Source organism: Mauremys reevesii, linkage group 1 (assembly GCF_016161935.1).
Source record: "Mauremys reevesii isolate NIE-2019 linkage group 1, ASM1616193v1, whole genome shotgun sequence".
Taxonomy (NCBI): Eukaryota; Metazoa; Chordata; order Testudines; family Geoemydidae; genus Mauremys; species Mauremys reevesii.
In genome coordinates this window covers 75,177,209-75,200,348 of record NC_052623.1, presented here as the reverse complement: position 1 = coordinate 75,200,348, position 23,140 = coordinate 75,177,209, and the positions used below count along the sequence as shown (strand labels likewise).

The 23,140-nt window shown below is 42.7% G+C and overlaps 1 protein-coding gene across 3 annotated transcripts; it reads left to right on the top strand.

The window, feature by feature from the left end:
* The first annotated feature begins 9,287 nt into the window (after window positions 1–9,287).
* On the top strand, window positions 9,288–22,805 carry LOC120384327. 3 transcript variants are annotated; one of them, XM_039502995.1, is made up of 5 exons: window positions 9,288–9,386; window positions 9,476–9,508; window positions 9,633–9,692; window positions 11,442–11,561; window positions 11,698–12,507. In XM_039502995.1, the coding sequence occupies exons 2-5, from the start codon at window positions 9,493–9,495 to the stop codon at window positions 12,420–12,422; spliced, it is 921 nt and encodes a 306-aa protein (XP_039358929.1). In that variant the 5' UTR covers window positions 9,288–9,386; window positions 9,476–9,492; the 3' UTR covers window positions 12,423–12,507. The 3 variants fall into 3 exon arrangements, with proteins under 3 accessions (XP_039358929.1, XP_039358990.1, XP_039358842.1); XM_039503056.1 differs by adding an exon at window positions 22,746–22,805 and having other exon boundaries at window positions 9,310–9,508; window positions 11,698–12,131; XM_039502908.1 differs by having other exon boundaries at window positions 9,310–9,508.
* Window positions 22,806–23,140: the final 335 nt, after the last annotated feature.

Below are 23,140 nucleotides of genomic sequence, written 5' to 3'. Positions count from 1 at the left end.
GCTCTCCCGTCGACTTATCTTACTCTTCTTGTTCTGGTGGAGTACAGGAGTCTACCGGAGAGTGCTCTGCAGTCGATTTAGCAGGTCTTCACTAGACCCACTAAATTGACCCCCTGCTGCATCGACTCCAGCAGTGTCGATCCCTGGTAAGAGTAGGCACTGCCTGAGGGATTCAGGTGGCTTAATTTACACTGTTATAATGTGCAAATTTCTCTAAGAACTCTGCAGGGTTCAGTTCTCGCTACAACTAAGCTTATGTTATGTTCATGTTAGGAACATAACATCATAATAATATTGGTTATGAAACCCCATTATGCATAATTTATCTTCAAACTTTCAGTAGAAAAATTAAGTAGAAACACTTTGAATGGCAGTTTTACCCATTTATTGCTATATTATGGGAAAACTGAAACCAACAGGTAATAGAGGCAAGCTGTTTGGAAATTGCAATATTCAGAGTTTGGAGTTATCAAATACAGTTGGTTTTATATTTTCTGACATTCCCTTGCTTATATATTAAGAGAGGCTGCACTTGCATGAATTTGGCAGGAGCTGATCTATTGTTTATGCAATTTAATGCAGTGTAATGTAAATAAATGTTGATTGGGTTGAGACATTTAAAGTATAGTCACAATTGAACACTGATAAGGAAAATACTCTGGGGATAGCAATAGATAGAAACAAATTTATTATGTTTAACAGGCACTAAAAGAGAAATAGAATTCCGGTGTCACAGATCTTTTACTTTTCCAGCTTTGGGACATAGCTGTTCCAGTTTCCCCACCTTTACACTTCATTTTCCCCTCAGAGAGATTTGATGTTGTTTAGCCCTCCAGCAAAACCATTAAGTCCTCCCATTTTCTAGGTAACAAATAGTCCAAATAAAACAGAAGATAGTCCTTGGCCCTCCATGGCCCACAGTCCTCCTCCCAGGATCCAAAATGTCTCCCACCTTGAGGCAGTGAAACCTTTCTGGAACCCTAGACCTGGGATTCTCAGATAAAAATGGATGCTCACAACAAACCGACACAACTTTTCTCTCCCCTCAGGCCACACAGTCCTTCTGCTTTCACAGCTGTTTTAAATCTCCATCTCGTTGTCTTTATTATTCCCCTCTGATGCAGGGCAGATAGTAGCCATTTGCCCTGGCTTGTCCGTTCCTTCATCTCCTGCCTCATTAGGCCTCAAACAGCATGTATTTCCCTGGAGTTCCTGTCCTTTTAGCCTCCCTTCATTAGACTCCTTCCCCCACCGCTTTTAGTGGAGAGTCTCATCCATATCTTCCTATCCCTGATCTGTTGTCTTAATGAGGAGCATGAATTTACCCTTCCCCACACCTGTAATTCCCTTTCACAATAAGCCTTTCTCCCTTTCAGGACCACAATGCTCAGAATGCCTGAATCAGAATCTAGGCCTATGATCTCCCTTAATGGTCCAGCACCCAATTACTGTCAGGATGTAGCACAGGAAGGAAAGCGACATATCAGATGAGGTTATGACAACCTACTTGGAATATTATGCATAATGTTGGGTGATCTTTTATGTAAATATTATGAAAACTGAAGAATTGAAAGAGTATAACAGAGCATGTTGAATGCTAAAGAGTCTCATAGGTATTTGGGGAGGTTAGGAAAACTAGTTTTGTATTCATTAAAAAATTGAGATGAAGAGGCTATTTAATTGAGGTTCATACAATTCTGAAGTGATTAGAGAAGGTGGAGGCTACAAAAATGTTTTTGAAGGTGATAAGCTCAAAATAAAAAGGGCATGAGCTGATGCTGTAAAGGATAGGTCCTAAAAGGCGTCTGGGGAACTTCTGTTTAGCTAGAGAGTAATTAATGTGTAGGAGTGCAAAAGGCAGCAACCTATTAATATATTAAATAAAAAGATACACAGAGCTGCTTTAAACACACACTACAATAGCTAGGCAGTTTGACTTGGTCCCTATTCCATCCCCAAACTTTGTCATAGTACTACAAAACTGCATTTGTTCTTTAAAGAAACATGTTGGTTTAATCTTTTATGTTGTCATGCACATATTTTATCTAAATTTATAACTATTTTAAACATGATATTTAAGTACAATTTGATTTGTATACTCTAAATACAGTGAGAAAATACGAAAACATAAAATGAAAAACTCCTGTCATTTTTCATAATACAAGAAAACATGCAATAATATGAAAATAAAGGATCAAGCAGGGTCTGCAAAGAGTGCCTGCAAAACTGGCACCACAGAATAATGAAGGTTACCATCAGCTTGGAAACAAATATCAGTTTTTGATATTGCCTGTTTTTTATTTGTTTGTTTTTTAAAGAATATACGACACTTCACTGACCTCCATAGATATTATTGCTAGCATGTTCAGGCAGTGGACATATAGCTCTGTTCAACTCTTTACCAAATGTTTAGTGAGGGGCAAGGATTTGTGATGACAGTTACTCCAGGGTTTTGCTACTTGAAGTATTGTTATCTTAGCACTAAATCAATTCTTTGAGGAGTTTTGCCTCCAGGTCCTTGCAACATATCATATTACAAACAGGAGATGATGCACTAGTTAGCTCTATGAACCAAGTTCATCTCAGAGTAACCATCACTTTGTGGGCCTTAAACATAATGGAAGCCAAGTCTTTGTCAGTGTTCCAGGAGAAAGTAAAAAATTACATTTAATGCTTTAGGTCCTCAAATTCACCTGAGTTCTGCTCAGTACATATGAGATGGGTGGGAATTAAAGGTGACTCTAAAATACCTTTATGCTCTTTTAATCCCTGGGAGTGCCAGGATTTGTCAGTGAGACAAATTAGAAGAGTCTCAGTGTTACTCTAAACCAGGGGTTCCCAAACTTGATTCATGGCTTGTTCAGGGTAAGCCCCTGGCGGGCCACAGGACTCTTTGTTTACTTGAGTGTCCACAGGTATGGCAGCTCCCAGTGGCCGTGGTTCACCATTCCCGGCCAATGGGGGCTGTGGGAAGTGGAGGTCCAGCCCGCACCGCTTCCCGCAGCTCCCATTGGCCACGGAGGGTGAACCGCGGCTCTGGGAGCTGCGAGCGGCTGTACCTGGGGCTTACCATGAACAAGCCACAAACCAAGTTTGGGAACCCCTGCTCTAAACTATACCAGTTATTAAAGTCCACCATGTACTGTTAAATCACCAGAGATTGTGAGCGTACAGCGCATTCTTGCCAGACCCTCCCCTACTATCAACACATCTCTTCCGAACACCAGTATGCTCCCTGTGCTAACGAGGAGAGGAGGGTAGGGTAGAAATTGGTGGGTATACTCATCATAGCAATCTCTATGCCAGAGATTTCCCCCATGCTGGAGTTATGTCAGTTTTAAGACTGATTTGCTGCACCATTTGCACCACTCCAAAAAAGTATAAAGCAATTTTAATGGAGGCCTGACTCCTTCATTTGTGGGAAATTCTTTGATAATATTGGCTAGATTGTTGCTGTCTGCATGCGGTGAGAGAAGAGGTCATGCAGCAGCATGAGAAACTGGAGAATTCTGGCTTATTGAAATTCCCACACATGTACAAGTCCGTGTTCTGGGTCTCCATTGAAAGTTCAGTATTTTTGCCATTAATATGGTCTGTTCTGAGATGTGAGGGACTTCTGATAATAATTCTTACAACAAATACTCTGGTGCAATAAACTCAAATGTAATACACTAGGGGTTGGCAACCTCTGGCACGCAGTTTGCCAGGGTAAGTACCCTGGCGGGCTGGGCCAGTTTGTTTATCTGCCGCATCGGCAGGTTCTGCCGATCGCGGCTCCCACTGGCCGCGGTTCGCCGTCCCAGGCCAATGGGGTGGCAGGAAGCCGCACCCAGCACACCCCGCGCCCAGCACCAGGGTGCTTAGTCTGGCGAGTTGCATGCCAGAGGTTGCCGACCCCTGTAATAAACAGATGGGATCATTTGTTGATCTCTACTTCTAATTTGGCTTTGGCCTGTTCAGCTGAATCAGATTGTGTATATTCCTATTTGGAACAGTTGTTACAATGATCAAAATAAATAAATAAACAAACTATATTCCTATAAAACAAGTGGGTTGTTTTTTAACTTATTAGTATTACTTTGTTTTACTTTTTCATTTTTGCATATGATTACACTGTTGGGCTAAATATATGAGAAAATATATTCTATTAAAATAGTTTGAATTTAAGTATTCCCAGGTATAATAGTCATTTGTTAGTTTCTCAGAACATTTTAATTCTTGCATGCAGAATGAGTGGAGAGTCCAAGTGTTCCCCAAATCCATTAGCCCTTTGATCATTATCATTGCAATTCACCATCTGTTTTGTCATATTTCTTGTTCATTCTTTTGAGCATTGGGTGAGATATTACTGAACAGATGGGCAGGGAACTGTGCCACTAATTTCTGATTGGTTAGCAGATTCAGTAGCAATTTAAAGTCCTGAAGAAAGTCATTTCATGGTTGCCATTGTCCAAAATATTGAAGACATCCTATTACTTCGTGTCCCTTGTAGACCATTATTTTACAGAATGCTGTGACATATGACATTTCAGTGGGAACTATGGATAATCATCTCCTCTGAAAATGAGGCATTTTATTTAGTTGCCTAAATACGGATTTATGTGTAAATTTAGACACCCATGTTTTAAAATGTTGATCTTTGCCTCCAAGTTTTCCTGCAGTAGTTTTTACATGTGAAAGCTTTTTCTCCATCTAGCTGGTGATGGTGCTGCGGGGGGGGGGGGGGAAGAGGAGGGGAAACTATGCAAGCCTTGTATGTTTATGAAGCTTTAGCTCAAACAAAGTAAAATATAAAATTCAGTCAACCACACAAAATAACCTCTTAAGGATGCCTCGTGCTCCCACATCCTACTTTGCTTGGTGTGTGGTAACCATTAAGTTGTTGTTGGGCAAGATGAGAAGTATCTAGCGGCAGCTTTAGCAGAGGTTCATAGGTTCAATTGAACCTGTAGAAATAATGAAATCAAGGATGCAAAAACAGACCAAAATTCACTTCTTCTAGCCCAGTGTGAAGGAGAGGACACAGGTTGGCGAGGCAAGAAAGGTTAGAGAGCAAGGCTGTCCTGAACTCATAGTGTCATGGCAGCTCCTGCCCCATGGGTCTGGGCCCAGGGCATAATAACCTGCTAGATGAAGCAGCAGTGCCATTCACTGAAATCTGGCCAAACTGCCTCTCCATCACAGAGGGGCAGCCAGCCCTAACCTGAGTGTTGCTGCTATTCTGTGCACCAGTTCACATTGCCCAGATTGGATAGATGGGTCCAGACCCATGGGACAGGAACTCCTGCTGCAGGATGAGCATGGGGTGAGCTTGGTCTCCAGTTCCTAACATTGCTCCCCCTGGAGCCTCACTCATATTGGGCCAGAATTATGTTTGTGGTGATGAAGTAGAGAGAGCTGCTGCAGCTGGTTGGTGTCCCCTTGGCAGTTAAGTACAGTGCATCCATTCATTCTGGAGCCTATATCTTCGCCTGTCTTGCACCTCTGAAAACTAAATCTATGGTATCTGTGTACAATGAGGTGTACTTTTGCAGAACATTCTGAGTGGTCTTAAAATACAATGGAAATTGATATTAAAGATAGATACAATAATCTTTCCAAAGACTTTGAAGCTACTATTATAGACTACTGTAATATTTTTAAAGGGAATTAGAATACCATAATAGTATGAATATTTCTTACTGGCTCCAACAATGGGTTATTGCTATTAAATATTAACAATAGCAATAACTTAATGTTTTACAGTGCTGAAAGTCTTACTCTACCAATATTTTGGGAATCAGAAGAAATGCATTTAAGGAAAAAACATGCATGTAACTCATCCATTTGTTAAAGGATATATAAGATAGACACATTTTCATTAATTTTTCTTTGACAAACCCTGCCATGCTATGAACACAAGGAAATGTAGGAAGTCATATAATTCAGCTAATTCCGAAAGAACTGTTCTTAGCTCTGATCTGTTCTAGGAGTGCTTTCTGTCAATTAAATATCTCAGCAAGTGCCATTATTTACTGCATATAATATGTTTATACCCGTAAAGATTTATCATTGCTCAAGCAATGAAAGAAAAGAGATTTCTTTCTGCAGCTAGTACCCAGAGTCCAATTTTGAACTATGCCAGCTGGACTTTCAGCTTAACTATGTTTATTTCCTGGCAAGTAGTATATGAAACAGAGTGTTGTTATTTCTACCTTAAATTGAAATAGTGCCTAAGCAATCTAAATTACTTTTATTAAAGTTACATTTCCTTTCCTTATAGGTACCTCACATCCTTTTAAGTTATTAAAAGCTAGATTTTTACTTAATTAACATCAACATCTTCTTCTGGTGTGTATTTACATTCTCCTGAGAATTTGCAAATGATTGAATGTGACTTTGAATTAAATTTAATACTCATTGTTACATATTACTAGTGTTTATATCTTGGGGAATAACACTGAAGAGTAAATGTACAGTGAAATACCACAGATTCTGGCTCATTATGATTGCTCACATTGTGTCAATCTGCTTCTATACATTGATTGATTGTGGATAGGTGATGTAGTATCCTGTAGGGCACTTGAAGGGAGGAGCACATCCTGCAGAAGGGAAGAGTTCGGAGGAGGCACCAGGAAACCAGCCTGTGTGCACATGAATGCAAGCTGTGGGTGCAGCAGCTAGACTGTAAATAGATTGCTTAATAAAGAGCCACTTCGGTTTTACAAACATGGAGTCCTCTCATTTTGCTACCTACCATGTGGAACATGAAAAATGGTGGCAGTGGCCAGTCTAGTGAAACCCACAGCAAGGACAGGAGTGTGATTAACAGGAGTAGTATAAGGGCCCTACCATCAATCAAACCCTAACCCCGCCCCTAACCCCGCCCCTTGACCCCTGTAGCCCCTCCCACCTGTCACCGGAAGTCCCACCCTCTGGGGGTATTACTTCCGGGGTCAAGATGGCCACATGACCGGAAGTGAGGTGGGTCATGTGACCCCTCTAAGAACTCCTCCCACCCCCCTCTACCAATCAGGAGGGGTTTCGTCCCGGAAGGACCACCCCCCAGAAGAGATTTGCCCAATCAGGGTGACTTCCGGGGCGGGTGACCGGAAGCGAAGTGGGTCATGTGACCCCTCTAAGAACTCCTCCCACCCCCCTCTACCAATCAGGAGGGGTTTCGTCCCGGAAGGACCACCCCGAGAAGAGATTTGCCCAATCAGGGTGACTTCCGGGGGTGGCCACGTGACCGGAAGCGAGGTGTGTCATGTGACCCCTCTAAGAACTCCTCCCACCCCCCTCTACCAATCAGGAGGGGTTTCGTCCCGGAAGGACCACCCCGAGAGGAAATTTTGCCCAATGAGGGTGACTTCTGGGTTGGGGTGAGCGGGCCGGAAGTGGGTCGTGTGACCCCTCTAAGAACTCCTCCCACCACCCTCTACCAATCAGGAGGCGTTTTGTCCCGACAGGACCACCCCGAGAGGAGATTTTGACCAATCGGGGTGACCCCTCTAAGAGCTCCTCCCAAGGCCCTCCGCCAATCCGAGTGCAGCACCATTACCCCATAAGTCCCAGCGCCGGACAGAGGAGGCCATTTCTTACCAAGCACACGTGTTTTAGAAAAGCGTGGAAAGGCTGCCGAGAGGAAACATGGACTCCTTCACCACCCCCGTCAGAACTTCGGACTTTGTTTTAGCCCCGAGGGTCTTTGACCGTCCACGGAAAAGACGTTACATCAGCGACAGTTCTGAGGAGGAGGGTGTGACTTTGGGGAGCCCTTTGGCCCAGCCGTTGTTGGATACGCCGGACCCCGACCCCAAAACCCTCGTGAGACACCCCGAGGAGCCTGATGGTCTCTCTTTGTCCACCCCCTCAGATTGCCACTTGGGAGAGTCACCGGTGGACAAGGCAAACGGAAAAGAAGGCGCTCAGGTAAATGAATGATTAAGAAACGGCGGCGGTGGTGGTGGTGGAGGAGGTAACGAGGCTAGGAACCGGGGGTTTGTTTAAAAATTAAAGAAAACCAACCAAGCAGCTGGAGTACTTACACTGTTTCTTCTTTTTTTTGAAAATTTTTAGCAGCTCGACGATGCCTTTCTAGAGGACCCAGAGCCCCTGGACAGCGTTGCATCAAGCAGCGAAGATGAACCGGGCCCACCATGTTTTTGCTCAACACCAATACAAATTGTTGAAGAGGGCTCCGAGGATGATGGGTTTGAGGAATTTAGGAGGAGGCTTGGCATAGAACTATCCGAGCCAGTGCCACGTCATGAGCGTAAAAAAGTTATGCGGACTATTGTACGCGTTGCTGTTTATGCTGTTCTTAAACATTGCCTTAGGGAAAAGCTTTTTGAAGATTGTGAGGGCTGTGTCATAGATGCGCCAGCCCAACGACACCATGACTGTGTGACTTGGACTTCAGTGGATATAAACTGCAAGCTCCGGGCCCTGTGTGCTGAGCTGTGTTTGGAAAGCTTATTAAACACTGTTATTGCCACAGGTTATGCTATGCAATGTCTGTACCTAACCCAAGAACATTTAGCACAAGGGGTGACTTTGATAAATGCTGTGCAATTTAGTGAAGACCCTGACCGTGTTTTAAAGAAAATGACCAAGCCGGAAGATGCCTGCTTACAACGGTATATTGATCGTCTAGATCGCACAAAAAGTTACATAACCCTGCTTAAGAAAAAGACTATTTGTAAGAAATCTAAAAGGCTTAAGTTAGAGAATGGTGAGGAGGCAAACATGCGATATAATACTTGGTAGCTGTAAATTTAAAAAAAAGGGGGTTGTGATTATTGTGTTTTGTTAGAAGGCCTTTTGCCCTTAAGTTTTAATGAAGCATCTTGGTTTGTTTTGAAGGAGTTGTATGTCTTTTTAAAATAAAATAGTTTGTGAGAATTAGCTTTTGTGTTTTTGTGCTTGTGTGTGAAATGTATGTTGTGGGAGGGGGGGAAATATCCTTAAAAAAAAAAAAAAAAAATGTGCTTACAATAAAAAAAAAAAATAGAGCCAGGACTAGTTCAGACATGTTTGAGTATAATACAGTTAATATGGAGATATACTTATCTCATAAGACCTGCCTTTTTACTAGCAGGACCAAATATTCATTTTTACCCCAGATCAAGGATTGAACTTACAACCCTGGGTTTACCAAACCATTACTCAAACCACTGAGCTATCCAGGCTCTGTTGAAATGAATGGATTTAAGCATACACAACCCTCACCCCCACAACCCAGCTCACAAAAGGGTGTGTTGCAGTTTACCTGTGTTGATTAAATTAACCTTTTAGCAACTATTTGAAAAACAATGGGCATGAGAGGCTATAAAAATCTTAGCTGTGCTGGAGTTTGTCCTTTTTAACAGAAAACCTTCTTGGAGAGCTGCTGGACTCAAAAAGAGGTAAGACCTTGTGCCTTTAACTCTGAAACTATAAAGCCACTTTTTGCCCAGGCTGTCTTAGTAAATAATGGTGCCTGTATGTATTTCAGGGGTGGATCTGTTTAGCATGGAACCAGGCCAAGGTAAAAACCATTTTAACTATAGTTGTGCTTAATACTGTTAAAAAAAAAAAGAAAAGTATTACCCAGGTTGTATAGGGATTTGGTGGTAATACTAACATGTTTCTGCTTGCTCTATAACCTGAAGGCACACATGGGGGGGAACAGAACAATCATGTCCCTGCAACACTTTATCCCATAGTAAAAGGTAACTTTTTTTTTTTTTGCAACTGCCTTTTAAATGCATGGTTTGGGGCTTTTTTCTTGTTTGTTTGAAAAGTAACATGTGGCTTTTTGAAAAAAGTGTGTGTGGCTGCAAGCATGATTTGGTGTGTTATAAAGCTGGGGCATAGGTTTTTTAAAAAGTATTTGGTTTTTTACTGTACATAATGTGGGGGGTTTATGGGGAAGGCCCAAACACACATGGGTTTTTAAATGCATGGTGTGTGTTTTTTCTTGTTTGTTTGAAAAGTAACATGTGGCTTTTTGAAAAAAGTGTGTGTGGCTGCAAGCATGATTTGGTGTGTTATAAAGCTGGGGCATAGGTTTTTTAAAAAGTATTTGGTTTTTTACTGTACATAATGTGGGGGGTTTATGGGGAAGGCCCAAACACACATGGGTTTTTAAATGCATGGTTTTTTTTTTCTTGTTTGTTTGAAAAGTAACATGTGGCTTTTTGAAAAAGTGTGTGTGGCTGCAAGCATGATTTGGTGTGTGTGTGTGTTATAAAGCTGGGGCATAGGTTTTTTAAAAAGTATTTGGTTTTTTACTGTACATAATGTGGGGGGGGTTTATGGGGAAGGCCCAAACACACATGGGTTTTTAAATGCATGGTTTTTTTTTTTTCTTGTTTGTTTGAAAAGTAACATGTGGCTTTTTGAAAAAAGTGTGTGTGGCTGCAAGCATGATTTGGTGTGTTATAAAGCTGGGGCATAGGTTTTTTAAAAAGTATTTGGTTTTTTACTGTACATAATGTGGGGGGTTTATGGGGAAGGCCCAAACACACATGGGTTTTTAAATGCATGGTTTTTTTTTTCTTGTTTGTTTGAAAAGTAACATGTGGCTTTTTGAAAAAGTGTGTGTGGCTGCAAGCATGATTTGGTGTGTGTGTGTGTTATAAAGCTGGGGCATAGGTTTTTTAAAAAGTATTTGGTTTTTTTACTGTACATAATGTGGGGGGGGTTTATGGGGAAGGCCCAAACACACATGGGTTTTTAAATGCATGGTTTTTTTTTTTTTTCTTGTTTGTTTGAAAAGTAACATGTGGCTTTTTGAAAAAAGTGTGTGTGGCTGCAAGCATGATTTGGTGTGTTATAAAGCTGGGGCATAGGTTTTTTAAAAAGTATTTGGTTTTTTACTGTACATAATGTGGGGGGTTTATGGGGAAGGCCCAAACACACATGGGTTTTTAAATGCATGGTTTTTTTTTTTTTCTTGTTTGTTTGAAAAGTAACATGTGGCTTTTTGAAAAAAGTGTGTGTGGCTGCAAGCATGATTTGGTGTGTGTGTGTTATAAAGCTGGGGCATAGGTTTTTTAAAAAGTATTTGGTTTTTACTGTACATAATGTGGGGTTTGAGGAGGGGGAAGGCCCAAACACACATGGGTTTTTAAATGCATGGTTTTTTTTTTTTCTTGTTTGTTTGAAAAGTAACATGTGGCTTTTTGAAAAAAGTGTGTGTGGCTGCAAGCATGATTTGGTGTGTGTGTTATAAAGCTGGGGCATAGGTTTTTTAAAAAAGTATTTGGTTTTTTACTGTACATAATGGATTTTTTTTTAAAAAGCAGTTTTGGTTTTTATTTTGCAAAATAAGATGTTTTTAAAAATTGTTTGTTGTAGGGCCAAAAATGGATTATTTTGTGGTAAAGCTATGATTTTTTTAAAATAGAAAAACACCCTACTGAATGAAATATATAATTTTTAAGTTTTACAAGATGGTTTTATGTGTTTGCTCACAGTACAGTCAAAACATGAGAAATCCTTAGACCAGAGGGAAAACAAACTCAAAAGAAAAAGGAAGGAGACGGCTGAAAAGGAAAATTCACCAGCATCAGTGACTGAAGGATGCATGAAGCCCTGTAAATATACTTTGCTTATTGGTTTAGTTGTTCTATGAGCTTTTGTATTTTAAGTAAATACATAGGTATGGGTGAGAGAGTAGATGGTAAAGTTCAGTTTTTTGTAAAATGTTATGGTTTTTTTTCTCCCTCATAGGCAGGGGCAACCTTTCTGAAAATGCTGTTGTCAGCGCTACAAGGACAAGGACACCTCCTCCAGAACCACTAAAGAACCAGGAATCTGCTTTGAGACCTTTAACAACGCAAAACAGCCCAGATCTCATATACGTGAAACCCAAGGACAAAACAAAAGACTCTGGTAAAAAACCACCACACAAACACAACTCCAGTTCCTCAGCGGTCACCGCCACACCAAGCCCTGAGGAAACTGTGAGCGAAAATGCCCACGTTCACAACCCCAGAGCACGCACTCTAGGGGTTCTGAAGGTGCGCAGACCTGGAGCATGTAGTGTATGGGCTCCATATAAAAAACCATGGACTAGAAGCTTCTGCAATGCCGAGGTGCTGCAACCACACAAACACGATTCCAGTTCCTCAGCGGCCACAGCCACACCAAGCCCTGAGAAAACTGTGAGTGAAAATGCCCACGTTCACAAACCCGGAGCATGCGCTCTAGGGGTTGTGAATAAAACACCGAGCACTGACAAAACATTCTCCCAAAACCATAAGCTCGCCGCAGCTCCCCCGAGTTCTAGTGTTTGGGAAGAGTTTGATGCTTCCATCAGAAAAGTGATGGATGCTGTATCCTTGGGGAGTCTAAAAGAACGGCCTTCTAGAAAGACTTGGGAAAAATATGATTCTTTGTTCAGAGCAATGCTGAAAGACAGGAGGGTTGGAAAGGGTGTCTCTAAGCAGGCATGACTAGTCGTGGAAAGGGGCCTGGGTAAAAGGGGCACCCTCCAGGGTTCACACCAGCTCATGTGTAAACAAAAGGGGGGACAGCGCTTGGGGGATAAACAGATGGCTGCCAAAAGTTCCAGGCCAGGGTGGTTGTAAAACTTTTAAAAAGGGCTAAAGAGTTCATGAGGAAAAAAAAACAAAAAGAGATGCCTCCTACTGGAGGCTCTCAGACTGGCTTCTCTGAAAATGGGGAGATGGAATCAGACTCTGGTTTAGTAAATTCCCCAGAGGGCTCTCTAGATGGCCCCCGTTCCTCTCCCAATGACCCTCAAATAGCATCTGATGTAGAAGATGTCGCTAACGATCCTGTAGAGGAACCCCCAAGTAACCCCGAAAATGCAGAGGTGTATATGGAAAGAGTGAGAAGTTGGCAACGTGAATTACTTAGATTCGGGGGGTCGGTATATTGTGAGGAATTTCGTTTTGTCAACCTTGAGCAAATAAATTCAGCTCAGCAGGTTGTTGAAGCCATACACCGGGGAATACAGTCGGTCCTCGATGACATTAATGGTAGGGTAGGCCCTGATGATTACGTTCAGTTACGTTTAGAGAGCCGTAATTTAGCTAACGCTTTGTTTTCAGTCAGAAGAACTAGGGATGAGCTATCTGCTGAGGATTTCTTAAATCACACCTCAAAGCTGCTACAGAGCAATAGAGAGTTGCATCTCGATGGGACATTGCGCCTTGTTGTGACAGTTGTAAAAAACAGGGGTGGGGGTGCTCGTAGAGTTTTAAATTCTATTCTGAGTAGTCAAATTATTCATAAAAAAAGACAGTGTTTGGTAGACCTGACTTACGCCGGTACCAATCTGTGTTTATGGTGGCCTTTTGGCCGTCATGTCCGATCGTAAACCTACGGACGCGAAATTGTTAGCGGAGGCGAGAAAGTTGCATGAGCAACTGGGGTGGTCAGATCAAAAAAAGGTTCTGTTGAGTGACGTAGCAAAGTTTGAACAGCATTTAGGAGTGAACATACAGGTGGTGCTGTATACGGAAAAAGGTGGCTGGGGCTTTTTCAAAACAGGAGGCCTAGCGTACCCCAAGACTTATTTCATCCTGTTGCACGATGAGCATTACTATGGAGTTCTGGATGTGAAAAAGTTGTTCGGAGCGAAAAATTATTGTGAGTTTTGCCATACGGTGTACAGTCACGACCACTCTTGCAGGTATCGTTGCCGCCTCTGCTTGAGTGTAACGTGCTCAGACAGCGTGGGCGTGCAGCTGCGGTGTCCTAGCTGTAGACTGTATTGTCGATCCAAAGAGTGTTTAGACAGACATGTCGACTGTGCGTCAAAAAACCAAGTTGAATGCCTGTCTAAAACTTTATGTGATAAGTGTCAGTCTTACGTGAACAAGCGGCATAAGTGTAAAGGGAGACGATGTAAGCAGTGTCAGGGTTCGATCGTTGGTGATGTAGACAGTCACTTTTGCTTTATGGATAGCCTTAGAAAGCCTGAATCCTCAGAAAAGTATATCTTTTATGATTTCGAATGCATGCAGGAGACTGGGGTGCACACTCCCAATTACATTTTTGCTACGTCCTTAAAGCCCGAAAAATCCTGGGAATTTAAGGGCGATGAGTGTCTGTCTGTCTTTGTTAAGACCTTTATCGGCAAAGAGTTTCGGGACTACACGTTCCTAGCGCACAATTCCAAAGGTTATGATGTATTTCATCGTTAGGCAGTTACTGAAGGAAAAGATGTGCATAGAACTGATTACTCAGGGTAGTAAACTAATGTGCGTGGAAGTGAAGGCCCTGGGGATTCGTTTTATAGACTCTTTAAACTTCTTGCCCATGAAGCTTAGCAAGCTACCGCAGGCAATGGGGTTTGAAGGGTGCAAAGGGTATTTTCCCCATTTTTTTAACACTTTAGAAAATCAAAATTATGTGGGGCCTATGCCCGGTGTGGCACACTATGGTGTAGAAAGCATGATGCCCGGAGAAAAAGCAGAGTTTCTCGACTGGTATCAGGACCACAGTTCTGAGGTGTTTGACTTGCAGAAAGAGCTCGCGTATTACTGTCAGCAGGATGTCAAAATTTTGAGACAGGCTTGTATCCTATACAGAGGAGAGATTATGAAAATGACGGAGAAGGGAAATGTAGTAGAGAGAGAACCTGGTAAATTCACCGAGATAAAACTGTGCATAGATCCATTCCAGTACATAACACTGGCATCCGTTTGCATGGCTATGTACAGGTTTATGTTTTTGGAGCCTAAGACGGTAGCTCTTCTCCCTCCAGACAACTATCACAGGCAGAAAAAGAGATATTCAACCCCATCTATTCAGTGGCTGTTGTATACCTCTCACAAAGAAAATATACAGATACGGCATGCTTTACAGGGTGGGGAACTACAGGTAGGCCCCTACTTTTTAGACGGTTATGCCGATGTTGATGGGGTACGCACAGCCTTTGAGTTTAATGGATGTTTTTTCCACGGCTGTGTCACCTGTTATTGTGAAAAAACACAAAATCCTATGACAGGGACATCTTTTGGGTTTCTTTATTACAAGACGCAGCTCAAGGCTGACTTTCTAAAACAACAGGGTTTTGTAGTGAGGACTCTTTGGGAGCATGAGTGGGAGGTAATGAAAGAAACAGACAGGGAGTTGGCAGACTTTTTAAACCGAGCCCAGTTACCACAGCCTCTTGTGCCTAGGGATGCTCTTTTTGGGGGGAGGACAAACGCTATCCGTCTGTATTACAAGCCTAACCCCGGAGAAGAAATTCACTATTATGATTTTACCAGCCTGTACCCTTTTGTAAACAAAACCAAAGAATACCCTATCGGACACCCCGATATAGTTTATGACAAATTTGGACCCCTGGCAAATTATTTTGGAATTGCAAAAGTTAAAGTTTACCCCCCACGAGGCCTCTTTTTCCCATTGTTACCTGTCAGAGTGGGTGGCAAGCTTATGTTCCCGCTATGCCAAACCTGTGCTGAAACCGAGCAACGGGAGACATGCACCCATACTGACGAGGAGCGGGCCATCCTGGGGACTTGGTGCACGGTGGAATTGAACGCGGCTATAGCAAAGGGGTACGTGGTGGCTAAAATCTACGAAATCTGGCATTTTAATAAAAAATCTGATAAACTCTTTTCAGAGTACATAAAATTACACCTCCGCCAGAAACAAGAGGCTTCAGGGTATCCCAGCTGGTGCACAAATGAGGAAAAACAAAATAAGTACATTAGCGATTTCTACCAGAAAGAAGGCGTGCATTTACGCCAACACGAAATCAGATCAAACCCTGCTAAACGCCAAATCGCTAAACTGTTTTTAAATTCTCTGTGGGGTAAATTCGGCCAAAGAACCAACCTACCCAACACCAGCATCGTGAGAGACCCTGATGAACTCTGGCAGTACCTATTTTCCCCCAATTACGAGGTTTCATCCTGCGAGTTTATCGATGATGAAACAGCGCGGCGTGTCTTGGAAGCATGCAAAAGAACGGTACACGGTCTCTGGCAATACCAATGTTTTCATAGCCTGTTTTACCACCGCTTATGCCCGCTTAGAATTATACAGCCTCCTAGACGGTTTGCAAGAGCGGTGCCTGTACCACGACACAGACTCGGTGATTTTTGTGAAAAGGGAGGGTGCCTGGAATCCCCCTCTGGGGATTATTTAGGGACCTCAAGCGAGATCCCACCAGATCAACACATCACCGAGTTTGTGTCGGCAGGCCCAAAACATACGGGTATAAGCTGTCTGGAGGAAAGGCCTGTATGAAAGTCAAAGGTATTACCCTAAACGTAGCAAATTGTGAAAAGATCAACTTTGGCAGTTTGAAAGATCTAGATCTGGACTACTGCACGGGTCTGCAAGAAAACACTGAAAAAATAGAGGTGCAGCAGCCCTCTATTGTAAGAAACAAAAACAGTGGCAAATAGAAACAAAACCCTTAAAAACTCAAAAAGTGGTTTATAACAAGAGGGTACTAGGAAAAGATTTTAAAACCCTACCCTACGGCTTTTGAAAAAAAATGGATACGAGGTGGAAACACCCTTTCTGCAATTCTAGCGGGCCTAGCAACTGGAAAAAGTTACTTTATAAAAATGTGTTGGATAATGCCAAACAAACACTGTCTGTTATGCCTGAGAATATCGTGGTGTTACAGTTGTTGGCAACCTCTGTATAAAGAACTGCTCTGTAAATATCCCTTTATCAATTTTGTGGAGGGGTTGCCTGATGCTTTGGATGATGATGGTTTGTTTCCTACTAATAAAGTAAATATGATTATCATAGACGATCTGATGAACTCTGCTTGTGAAAGCGATGAAATTGAAAAAGCTTTTACCAAGTACGTGCATCACAGAAACCTGAGCATTATGTATATAGTTCAGAACGTATTTTGTCAGGGAAAAAAGAGTCGCACGATTAACCTAAACACAAAGTACATGGTTCTGTTCAAAAACCCCAGGGACAAATTACAAATCACCACGCTCGCTCGGCAAATGTACCCGGCAAAGCTCAATTCTTTCTAGAAGCTTTTGAGGATGCTACCAAAAGACCTTATGGCTACCTGGTGGTGGATTTAAATGCTTCCACACCAGAAGCTTATAGACTAAGAACCGGTCTTTTCCCTCCAGACTGGCCGGTGGTTTATACTTTAAAAAAAACAGCAGCTGGGTATAAAAAGAGATGACTTATCGGCAGGCCCCTTTTTAACAGCTGGGGCTGCTGACTGAAAACATGTCTAGCTGCGTGAAGAGAAACCTGGGCCTTTTAAAATTACTTAGCAAATCGTCCCCGCAGCAAAGGAGGGCTATACTGTGTTCGGCCTCTGACGATCTAGTAGCAGCCATTTCAGAAATAGCGTTCAATACCTTAAAAGGAAACGTACCTTTGACACAGAATCAAGTGCGTGTGTTAAAAAGAAACGACGCTTATAAAAACTTTGTGTAATAAGAGCGTTCGCTTAAAAGAAAAAAGCTTCTGGTAAAGCAGTCTGGGGGGTTTATCGGGCCTCTGTTAAGTTTTGCTATCCCTCTGATAACAGGGCTTTTAACTAATCGATAATGGAGTATGCAGAAAAAATGTACCTGGTGCCCAGCCACCAGTTGGAGCAATTAAGGGCTCCCCCTCCGGCAGAGGAAAATATCAGAACAACAGCGACTCGCTTACTGGACGCTGAAATGAAGTCTGTTCTTCAAAGAACTGACCTGGCCGAATACGAAAAGGCTAAACTTTACAGCGCCGTGCTTCAAAGGTACCTAACGTACGTGAAGCAAAGCGATGCGGATAAAGGGAAAATAAGTCTGTTTCTACCGGAACAGGAACAAAGCGTAACTGCCAAACCCCCAGAAACACCAAAGAACTCAGACTCTGTTGCTCAGGAGGTGCTGGATAACGTGAATAAGCGTTTTAAAAAAAATGCAATAGTATTGCTAAATAAACTGGGCCAGGATAAAAATCTCTCTTCATGGGACGATAAAGGGTCTTTTGTGTACAAAGGCTCTGTGGTTAATGGTTCTAACATGCTTGACTTAGTCAGGGCCGTCACCCAAACGCGCTCTGTACCTAGCAAACGTGTACCTAAAGGATGGGATGTGTTTATGAATGCCATGGCGGAACTGAACGTACCCTCTTCCGTCATGGGCAATGCGGCCAACAGAGACCTTTTGGAACGCCTCAAGGCCTCGACCGCTGACACCGGGGCGGATCAAGAATCCGTGACCCCTTTTTTGCCCTATAAAAAAAAAAAAAAATTGGCTAAAAGAGCCCAGTGGCTCAGTGTGTAATGTTTTTTTTTTCACATTCTAAAATTTTTAAAATTTGTAATGTTTTGCTTTAAATAAAACATTTCTATACTTTTTAAAAAAAAATCTGTGTAATTTTTCTCAATTGGTCATTTAAAAAAACAAAAAAAAAACCCACCAAACATCAATTTCTTTAAACCCCACACTTGGGGTGTTTTATTGGGTAACACGGCTATAAAAATCATTACAAGATACACACGTCTGGGCTTGTTGAAACATGTTTTGAGCAAGGCTAGGCATGCCCAAGAATTTAAATTTACTCTTTACAAAATTCATTACCATCCGGTCATTTTGCACTAAGTCATTAGAATACAATTTTAAAAGCCGTTCAAAAGATAAACCCTTGCTACGATGATGTAAGAAAAACACGCAGTGATAGCCACAGGCGACGGAGCGGGGGTCTTGTAATTGTCTATTGTGAAACACCAGGTCTGTGGCATTTTTGTTTAAAAATTTCATAATGCTTTTAGGAAACAACACGCTGTTCGGGGGTTGCCCATATGAGTCAAAAAACTCTCCACGGTTACGCTCCGCCAGATACAGGGCGAGCCAATGTTCACCGGTTGGTTGTGCGGATGCGTGTTCACCACCAAACCTAGGGGTCTCTGAGACAGCTTGCCTCCAGGAGCCAATCACAAGGAACACATCTAAGAAATTCTTTTTCGTAAGGATCCGTTGATAAGACACGTGAGAGCTGCACGGTGTCCATGTTCACATGTAGTCAAACAGAACGTTTCTTCTCTGATTTATCTCTATGACATTGTCAAAAACCCCATACACGATCATATTAACGGTGACTGTCAAAGCCTTTCCAAAACGTATTTCTGCTCTCAGGTTCCCAGTTTTAATTAGGGAATAATGATCTGCACATTCCTGGTCGGGAGACAGGTCAAAGGCAAACAAGGTGTAACCCTGTGCAAACTCCTCCCGGTCAATTAACAAAGAACGATCTTTCATGTGTTTACCAGCTGTCTGTACCAGATTCATGTATTCTCTCACGCAGCGTCCTGCCTCAAGTCCGGTTGCAGAGGCTTGGTCGGTACCTGTTCACCATCCACATACAAGGCCACAAAATTTATATCGTAATGTTTAAAATGAAAGGGATTTTTAGTGTAACTTCCGCTAAAGGCATCGTTATCCACAAACCCTAGGACGAGCATTTTGGGTAACTGTCCCAAAAACAGGTTCTCCTGGTTACTGACCCTGCTGCCCGCAGGATGCTAAACACTTTCATTCCCACACGGTCCACGGGTATTTAGCATTAGAGGCAAGCAGGGCCTCCGCGGGCCCCAGACGGACACCCGGGGCCACCCGTACTTTCTTCACACCAAGGGACGCTGATACAATGCGCAGTTTAAAGCCTTCAGCCGCGCTGCCCATTAAACAGAAAGCGTCTTTACTGCGCGTCAGTTTAATTTTCACATCCACTCCGTTTAACAAAAGTTTTTCTTGAAAAAACAGGTCACTGTGTAGATGGCCCAGCAGCTCTACCGTTCTGCTTTCAGCCGTCAGCTTTGCACGCCTCACAAACCCTAGATTCCTTCCATCCAACTCTGTTTTTTCATGTTGTCCAGCAGTGTCTTTGTAAAACAGACCGGCAGAAAATTGCGTGGCGAGGGTGTCATCGCTGTAATTGAGCACTGATTCTATAAAGGCCCTGTAAGGATAACAATTGTTGCTTTGGCTTACAAGGCGGTCTCCCAGAGTAACATCCAACTGGCTGAAAATAGAGGCCACAGGGTAATTCACCAGGCCCACTTCGGCGTCCGCGGCAAGTTCGGTTCCGTCTCCTTTTACAATCTTGCAACACAGGTAAAGCAGCGTGTTGTTTAAATCCATATAATCTATGCCATTCCCTGCTATAAAAAAGTCAATGGGGGCAGACTCCGTAACGGCCGATAGAGGTGGCACCTCAATGTAAATGCTTTTTTCGATGCTGGTCTGCGTAGGGGCTATTTGAAACAAGTCTAGTTCAGATTTGGCGCACTCTTCAGACCCGCAGTGAACAAAAGCCATATCGATTAAAATATGTCTCTTTTAGCAGGCAGCGCGCGTCTCCTCTTTTGCCCAGGCTTCCTCTTGGACTTTCGTTTATGGCTGGCCCTGCGTGTCAAAGCCCTTCTTTTAAAGGGTTTCGGGGGACCTGTGCGTCGCGGGTATGACGTATTTCTCTTTCTCTTCCTCCTTTTAATGTACATCAGCCCCGCTCCTTCCTGTGAAGCTGTATTCCCCACCTTCTCCAGAACAGCCCGGGAGACATGACCTACCACGTCTTTAGCTATGTTTTGAGCGGCAGTTTTTACGTGGGGTTTAATAATCTCTAGCCCTCTCCTCAAAAGCGGTACAGCTTTTCGAAAGAGGCTACGAAATATTCCACCCACACCAGCCCCGTACATCACGGGGGCCCCATGATATCCAGGAAGGGCATATCCAGCCTGGGCTTTGTAATAGTTCCTGTAGATGGTGGGGTCACCATAATTTTTTACGATCGCCATAATAGTGTTTTGCTTTTTTTCTTTTTAGAAACCTCGCTCTCTCCGCGGTCGCAAATGCAGCTTGACGATCACCTTGCCAAAGCGAAATGAAACGCCTCTGTTCTGATCTGTCTTTATTTCAATGGTAATGGTGTCGATGTGGTGTTTACTGACAGGGACGTAATGAGGTTTATCGTAGGTGATGGTAACAAACTCATTGTTCCTTCCTCGGACAGGGGCAGCGTAACAGGGAACAGAAAAGTCCCCACAAACTGGTACTCTCGATATCCGTGTACAGATACAAGGAGTTAAAACCCCTGTGATGTCTGCCGAGAAGGAAAATTTTTGGACGTTGCGTTTGGGGCCCAAACCCAGAATGTTAGCTAGCTCCCGCCAGTAGAAAACCCGTACATAACATTGGTAGATTTAAGTCTCACTTTTCTGCCCACAGGGTCGTAGTTCATGACCACCTCAGGTGGTCCGGGTGACGAGCCACGGCGCTGTTCATATGCTCCAGTAATTCAGGTATGGTCGAGTAATAACCTCGTCGTAGGATAAAATTCCACGTCGTATCTCCAAAGGTGATTTCAAAGGGTGTCTTCATTGATAGTATTCCAGCTGTGCGGGTATTGTATTTCCACTAACCCCACCTCCCAGGCACCAGGGAGATCCAAGGGCTTAATTAGCCGTATTGTAAAGTTCGAGATGGTGTTTTGGGAAAAACTGCAGAGCTGGCATTGCTGGGCAAAGTGATGTAAAACCCGCCATCGCTCATTATTAATTTTTTCTTCTCTGTCTTTTGCAGGAGGATTTTTTTCTGTTTCGTGTCTAAATGTCACAGAGCTGAGAAGCTTCCACCCAGCTGTTAAACTTATCAGGCCAACCCAACCATTTCACCAGTAGCTGTTTTTCTCCCTTTTCCTTTCTCCGCTAGAATTTTTTCAATCCTGTAAATCCTGTCTCGTTTGGGGTTTACTTTTGTAATTCTTCAGGGTAAAAGATCCAGTCACTACCTCACCCTCATAATCTTTTAATCGGTAGACAGGTCTTTGGCTCCTGGTTAAGGCTTCATCCACTATGAATATCTCATCGGTAAACATCTGTTCATAACCTTTTCAAAAGCGCCTTTGGTTTTAGATAGTCTCACGTGGTCACCTTTTCTAAAAGGGGCAACAACCCGTTTATTTTAAAACCATCTCCGTAAACCGTTTTCCATACCTTCAGAGAATTTGAAGGGTTAACATCAAGGGTCTGGTGCGTATAGTTCTGTGAAAGCTCTGGTTGTAACTCTTTATAAAGTCAGGTAAGACGTCAATGTAGCGAAAGGTGTTATGGGCTGTAAAATATCTCCACATCCTAGTTTTTAAAGTTCTGTTAAATCGCTCCACAACCCCTGCTTTGACTTCATTATTAGTAACAAAATGGTGAACCCCATGCCGCTTTAACAATCCACTTAAAGGTTTGTTTAAAAATTCTTTCCCCCGATCGGTTTGTAATTTTTGAGGCACGCGACCTTCGCTGAAAATAGCTTTAAAGGCCTTGGATACTTCACCACCAGTCTTGTCTTTTAGGCCTAAGGCCCAGGCATATTTGGATAGAATGTCTATCACTGTTAAGATGTACTTAAAACCGCCGTTGTGTTTGGAGAACCGGTGCATATCCACCAAATCTGCCTGCCACTGCGCATCCACATCTGAAACAATGGTCTTGTTTCTTTTAAAATGTATTCGAGCCGGTTTGTGTAAAGTGTAAGCATCCTGGTCTGAAAGCCAAGCTGTTACTTGTCTTCTATTTAAAGTTTTACTATGCTTTCTAGCCTCTCGAAAAAGAGGGTTCACTCCGCCAAAGCTCCCAACTTCCCTGGGATTGTAATATATTTTCTTTAAAAGAGCCGTCAGCGTAGACATGACTGCTACTGGTACCGTCTTTTACTACCACAAGTATGGAAATGGACACGCTCATATTGACACATTTAAATAAATTTTATTAATTGCTTGGTTTAACATAATCTTTTTTTTGTTTGTTTGTTTTGTTTTTACAGACAGCTGTAAAATGGACGCCATAACCCCCACGGTAAGTCTGAGCTGGTTCATTCTTCCATTTTGTTTTTACAGACGGCTGTAACATGGACGCCATCACCCCCTGGTAAGTCTGAGCTAGTTGATTCTTCCATTTTGTTTTTACAGACGGCTGTAAAATGGACGCCATCACCCCTGGTAAGTCTGAGCTGGTTCATTCTTCCATTTTGTTTTTACAGACGGCTGTAAAATGGACGCCATCACCCCTGGTAAGTCTGAGCTGATTGATTCTTCCATTTTGTTTTTACAGACGCCTGTAAAATGGCCACCATCACCCCCCTGGTAAGTCTGAGCTGGTTCATTCTTTTACTACCACAAGTATGAAAAATGGACACGCATGCTCATATTGACACATTTA